Source organism: Coniophora puteana (assembly GCF_000271625.1).
Source record: "Coniophora puteana RWD-64-598 SS2 unplaced genomic scaffold CONPUscaffold_12, whole genome shotgun sequence".
Taxonomy (NCBI): Eukaryota; Fungi; Basidiomycota; class Agaricomycetes; order Boletales; family Coniophoraceae; genus Coniophora; species Coniophora puteana.
The window spans coordinates 2,894-9,463 of NW_006913064.1; the positions used below are offsets into that span (position 1 = coordinate 2,894).

The window sequence follows — 6,570 nt, forward strand, 5'->3', positions numbered from 1 at the left end:
GCTACTGGCACATCACATTTTTCCTCATGTTTGCCCACAAAAATAGGTGAATTATGGAATCAACAAACCAGAAAAATACAATTGCCCATGGATGATAGCCATAACTGGATGTATCTCCCATGTTACTAAACATTTACCTTTGGACAGCTCCCACCAACTATAGCACATGTCAATGTCAGTGTGCATCACCCATGGGCAATAGAAACATCCAACGTGCATTACCCATGGCATATAGGGCTTGTATCTAAAGACTTGTCAATAAGCTCGAATCATCTGGTCAAGGGTTCTCTGTCCATGGGTGGTATAGCATTTTACACATCACATCATTGGTATCAAAATCGGTGCATGGGGATATGTGCATGAGTTTACTACCACACCTTGACTGCTTCACAACGGAATTATCAATCCTTGTATCTTCACAGAAACATCAATCTGACATAGTCATTCAACACTATTACATCACTGAACACAATGATCATGCATTAGATGCGTGAACATAATACTACACAGAAGGGAAATATACGAATCGTAACAACAACATCATAACTAGACATAGAGTATTACAAAGAGTCCGCAGAAGCAATGAAACAGCCAACTAGCTCAGCCAACAGCAAAACCATAAGCGATCGAACTTGGATGTACATGTGAGCATACACGTACACGATTCACTCGTCATCCTCCTCTAACGCATCGGGCTCATAATCGAGGTCCTCTGGCCGCGCCCTTTGACGGCGCTGGGGTGGCATGGCCTGACTTGGCACAGTGTTTTGACGGGATCTAGATGGCTGCAGCATCATCTCGGGCTGATTGCGCCTTGGGGGACGTTGCATAGGGCCCATACTCCCCCCTGACGGGTAGAATGGAAACCTGAATTGAAATGGAACGCCACTAAGCTGAAGTTTATGGGAACGTTACACGACACGTACCCTGGAGGTGCCATCATTTGCTGGTAACCCGGAAATCCTCCAAATCCATATCCCGGGAAGCTGGGTGGATACTGGCTGAATATCCCACCGCCTTGGGCTTGCATGCGAGCCCATCCATCGCGCTCCCGACGCACCCTTGATGAACTGGAGGATGAGCCTGCTACGCGCGTGCGACCTTGAGTATTAGCTGTCCCTCGCATAGGTGCACCATTGCCTCCCGACTGCGTCGAAGGCGCTAAACGTCCGCGTGAAGTCGAGGGAGGGCTAGGCTGTGGACGAGCTTGAGCACCGGTCCTCCCCCGCATGGCACGATTCTGATTCGGTCGAACAAGAGGCGCGTGCGCGTGGGACGCTACCACCTGACTTCGCGAAGTCGAGGCGTTGGCGGAACGAAAACGAGCAGACGACGGGGGGGAAAGCTCGATGACTGAGTTGCTGCGCGGTCTTCGCGAATTACTCAATGCTGGCGGGCGAGCTGAATGATTGGCAGCTTGCTGTTCTAAAGGAGGCGCCTCGTCGACATGGTCATCGCCGTCAGATAGGTCCCAACGGCCAGTCGCGGAGGGTGAGGACGGGCGACGGCGTCGCAAGCGTGCGCTGATTGGGGAGGAAGGGTCATGCATACCGTCGGGTTGTAAAGCAGGTACGGTGGCTTCATTGACCGCTGTTACTTCACCTATACGCGCTGGCGCCTCATCACCTGCAGATTGTCGACTGCTGCCTCCGGGCATCTCGCCGACGGGAGAGTGGATGTGGGACACCAGCTCTGTTCGTTGCTGAGGTCGAGGACGCTGTACAATTGTGCTCGCGTTACTCGGATCGACGTTATCATCTTGTAGCGCGGTAGGGGATAATTTTGCCGGACTAGTTGGTGAAATATCGGCTGCGATCGGTAAGTAGAGCATCAAATCCTGCAAGTGAAACTTGCGTACCCTTCTGTTTACCCTTACCCTTAGACTTCGTCATTCCTTTTGGCAACTTGGGACTAGGTAGCTTCTTCAGCCATTTGCGTGCATCGGCCACTGTCACAAGGCTTTCGCCATCGCGAGAACGAACGAGGACTACTGAGTCCCTGGCGTCGAAATCCTCCCAGTCGGCGATCGTATCTAGAGATTAGTCAGTTGCTAACATTTGATATACAAACTGAGTTCCGCGCACCGTCCGTCCAGGGCTCAAGGCTCCAGCAAGACGCGTACTCGAGGTCGTCGAGCGTCTCGCCGTTGCCATTTCCATTCTTCACAGCCTCTTTCAACAGGAGCCAATCATGTGTTCCCCATCTCTTCAGTTCGCCCGTCGGATCATCAACTTCCTGGTCGTATCCCCCACGGCAGAGTGCCCACAGGTGACACGTTCGATAAGTCACATAGTCCCACTTGGGATTGCCCATGACGTGGGTGGTAAGCGTATGCGGGAACAGGTCGACGAAAACTCGGTGAATGATGCAGTAGTCGAGAATTTTCGTCCAATACATTTTTGAGCTGATCTTTTGCCCGATGGCCGCTGTAGAGTGTTAGTAATTGTACCGAAGATCTAACGGAAGGACATACCAAACTTCGCTTTGACCTGCTTCGTAAACACCTTACGCAAGTCATCTCTGACAGTAGGCGGGCGTTCATCTGCGACTACGGCGCCGGCGTCGTCCTCCGCGTTGTTACTAGTAGCGTCTTCTCCGCCGGCCGCGTTGGCTGCACCCCCTGAGGCCTCGGATCGTGCTGCGCTTTTGGTTGCAGGAGTCTTCTTCTCGGAAATCGGGGTCTTGAACACGTCCGGATGTGGGATAGTAAGGTTTTTCTTGATTGTGTCCGACCTATAAGGGAGTGGGTGAGTTAGGTCATGCTACAATACATGGGGGGGAAAGGCTCACACGACCACACTAGACATATAATGGAGCACAGCTGTGAGGTTCACGCCGTGGGTGTCGGAGAATAGGCGCATCAGTGCCTGCGACGACGCAAAGAACGCAGACGGAGCTATGAGAGACTCGGGACACCCTCGATGAAGAACGACGCCGATGACATCCATGTCTCCCATCGCTGCAGTCATTTTGGCCTAGTGACAGGTTTGAGCTGAAGTCCATGCCAATAAAATAGCCACTCACGGATTTGGAATAACGTCCGGCCTCAGCTGTGACCCGTCTCTTCACAGCGTTGTCTGTCATCTCGTAAGATCCGGTCGTAGAGTTAACGTCTTCATAGTGACGAATAACTTCGTGGCGTGTGGCCTCAGCCTTGGTTCGCGTAGCTGAATCCTGGCTTTCCAGATTGGATTTGAGTTCTTGATATTGGCGGCCACCCTCTTTCTGCCACTCGTCGAAAGGCACTAAGGGACGATTAGGATAATGTCACTACAAGCGTCACGGATGGACGAACCTTTGGGAGACTCGGAGAAAGCAGCAAACCAGCTCATGAATTGGTTGTATAATGAAGGGGCACGAGCAGTACTCTCGCCGAGTCCCATATGAGTGAGTATAATGTCGATGTCCTTGTTGAGATAACGGCACCACCACTTCACGACAGTCAGCAACTTCTCCCCTACCACGCCTAGCCGCATGATATCTTCTTGAGAGATCGGTCCTCGAGTGCGCTCTGGTGACATGCAAGGTTCTTCACCGGTGGTTTCCGTGATTAATGCTAGCATCTCATCGATAGAAGGGATGACAGGGGCACCCTCAGGCATATCGACGTCCTCGCCGAGGTTGCTCTCGGTAGGATCCTGGAGATCGTGATCAAATCCATCTTCCTGGGGACCTTGACTGACACTTTGGATATGTCGTGATGGCTCATCGGCGCCGTCACGAACCGTTGGCGCGTCGTCTGAGGGGGCAGCAGGGATATCTTTGTCGCCTAGCAAATGATCAGAAAGAGAAATCTCAGCGATGGCGCTAACATCGAGCTCACCATTGGGTTCCTCCTGGGACCACCCCTTTAACATAGCTTGTGCATTCTCGTCGTCTTCGTCCCGCGATTGTTGGTCGAAGTAGTCGTCCCCAAACACCCCTTCCGTGCCTGTTATAGCGTCAGCAAGCAGTACAGGAGCAGTCAATCCGGCGAGCTTGCCTTTGTCCTGCTCCGGGAACCAAGCCTTCAAGAGGTCCTGTGCCTTGTCGTCGTCTTCATCCCGCGACTGTTGATCGAAGTAATCGTCATTAAACTCTTGTATGCCATCTACTTAATCGTCAGAAAACCCGACGAAAATCATCACATTATTGTACTCGCCTTGAGGTTGCTCTCCCTCAGCATTGCCGTCCTCCTCTTCCCTCGACGGTTGTATGAAGTACGATTCCGTGAATATCTCCGATAATTCGAGAGTTGAAGGATAACCCGCAGCCGTGAGCTCACTATCGTAATCAGGCTCACTCATCAGCACATCAATTACCTCAGCCTCTTCTTGCGAGTGCTCTCTACCCTGCATATGCTCTCGGACTACTTAGTTTAGTAGCGATCAGTGTCTCGAAGTGAAAGTAAACGTACGGGGATCAGAGCTAGGAAGAGCCAAGTCGGTTTGGGAGGTGGACTCTGAAGACGACGGTCAAGGAAAGTACGAATACATATAGTCGAGGACCTCACCGGATGGAGTGGGCACTTGGACCGTAGTTTCTGTTTGCGTCGAAGGTACGGGCGCAAGTTTCTCAGGTTTCTTGTATTCTGTGGACGCTTGTTAGATACCTATACTATTCATAAATACGGATGCCTCACCGGATGGAGCGGGCGCTCGCTCCGTAGTGTTGCTTTGCGTCGGACGCATGGGCGGTTTCTTCTTCCTAACCTTCTTGGAGTCTGTGAACGCCGGTCAGGTACTGGGTCAACTCAGAGGTACTGATACCTCACCAGATGGAGCGGGCGCTTGTTCCGTGGTGCCGGTTTGCGCCGAAGGTACGAGCGGGGTTTTCTTCTTGGTCTTATTGTATCCTGAAGACAGCGGTCAATGAAAGTACAAAAATATGTAGTCAAGTAGCTCACCGGCTGGAGCGGACGATTGCTCCGTAGCGTCGGCTTGCGTCGGATGCACGGGCGGGGTGGTCTCCTCTGGTTTCTTGGATTCTGTTGACGCCGGTTAGATCCCTATACTACATGTAATTGTAGACGCCTCACCAGGTGGGACGGGTGCTTGCTCCGTAGCGTCGGCCTTGGCCAGAGGCACGGGCGCGCTTTTTTCTGCTCCTTTAGTTTCTGTTATCAAATGTTCAGGCAACAAAATATGGAGCAGACATGAACACCTCACCGGTAGTAGCAGGCGTGGTCCCCAATGCATTATCTTGTCTGCGTTCAGGCTCTGATAACGATCGTGAGTAAAAGACTAGTAGATAATGATAAAAGCCTTACCGGCTTGGATAGTCGGCGCTAAAACTTCCAACGGCTCTGCAGACGCCTTCTTGCGCTTAGCTTTCTTCTCGACGAGAGGCTGGGCAGGTCTCTTGCGGCTGGCAACACGCGCTCATTAGACGTCCCAACAGCGCTGTCTACAGGCCGTTCCGCTGCGGCAGCTGTCTGTGCAGCCTGCTTTTGGCGCCTGGTAATCATAGGACTGAAGCAATAGAAGAGAACTTGACGTGAATGGAGACCCGAAGAGGGACAGAAGAGGAAACGATGTATGTAGTAGATGGCGAGATCGATAATCTTGGCGATGCAAAATCAACCAACCGGAGACACAAAGTCTTCCAACAGCTAAGGACGACACAAAGTCGACCTGAAACAGACACAAAGTCTGCGAACGAACGAACGAACGAACGAAGGGTTACCACAGGTATGCTAAAGTGAGGCTCGATCGAAAATGGGCGTCAAAAGAAAAGTGAACCTGGAAGGTGCGAAGATTGTAAACCGTCGCTTGTGATGGTTTGTTTGGTCCGTCCGTTCGGCCTGTGGCGCATGGTAGAACCTTTCTAGGGGGATGTATGACGTGGCAGTGACGATTGGCATGGATGTTACATGTGGTTCACGTGGCTCGCGGATTAGTGAGCGTATGAGCGCCTCGACGGATCCCATACGTTTGACAAGCTTGAGCGAACTCGTACCAGCTGTTTCCATGGTTCGGGTCAGTCCGTAGGCTTGCGATAGTTATATATGACGGCAAACCTTACGTGCGGAAAGGCCTTTCAGTGATTCTGAAAGGAATGCGCGTCAGTCAAAGCACATGCGCAATTCTCAACAAGCGATGGGTGGATGCACATACGGCAATCATACGTCAGTGTTAGTGGCTTGTGGCTTTCCCGAGGGTCCAAAACAAACGTTCTAAGGGGCACATGTCAACTTGAATCCGCCAATGACGCAAGACATAACTTAGGTGTTGAATGCTAATGCTTCTCTCGCTCCTCTTGGGAAGCGGCAGGTTGAACACCGCCCTCCTCGTGCCCCTCGTAGCAGTTGTACGACGCCGTTGTGCGGAGCTTCTCGGAGGGGGCTTCGGCGAGGATGACGTATCCGATTGGGCCACTTTGCATAGAAACAAGAAACGTGGGTTAGCACCCTGAAAGTAGACCGACGGATCGTCTGATAGGAATGGGAACGTACACGAAGTTCCAGAGTACAGTCTATACCAAGTATAAATCAGTATGAGATGATTTATGGAAGAGACGGCAGGGCGAGCTTACAAAGACAGCGACGGCCCAACGTGCGCTTTGCGTCTTGGGTATCGTCAGGAAGCCAAT

General features: G+C 51.9%; 1 protein-coding gene across 1 annotated transcript; it reads right to left on the bottom strand.

The window, feature by feature from the left end:
* Positions 1–665: 665 nt before the first annotated feature.
* On the bottom strand, positions 666–5,950 carry CONPUDRAFT_75820 (uncharacterized protein; the record flags this gene model as incomplete). Its single annotated transcript, XM_007774224.1, has 20 exons — positions 666–867; positions 927–1,809; positions 1,859–2,032; positions 2,085–2,426; positions 2,474–2,733; positions 2,791–2,975; positions 3,025–3,245; positions 3,296–3,769; positions 3,824–4,049; positions 4,128–4,348; positions 4,397–4,441; positions 4,493–4,570; positions 4,622–4,702; positions 4,754–4,834; positions 4,886–4,966; positions 5,018–5,095; positions 5,148–5,198; positions 5,249–5,346; positions 5,370–5,450; positions 5,721–5,950. 20 exons carry the CDS (start codon positions 5,948–5,950, stop codon positions 666–668), a joined length of 4,092 nt encoding a protein of 1,363 aa, XP_007772414.1.
* Between the last annotated feature and the right edge of the window lie 620 nt (positions 5,951–6,570).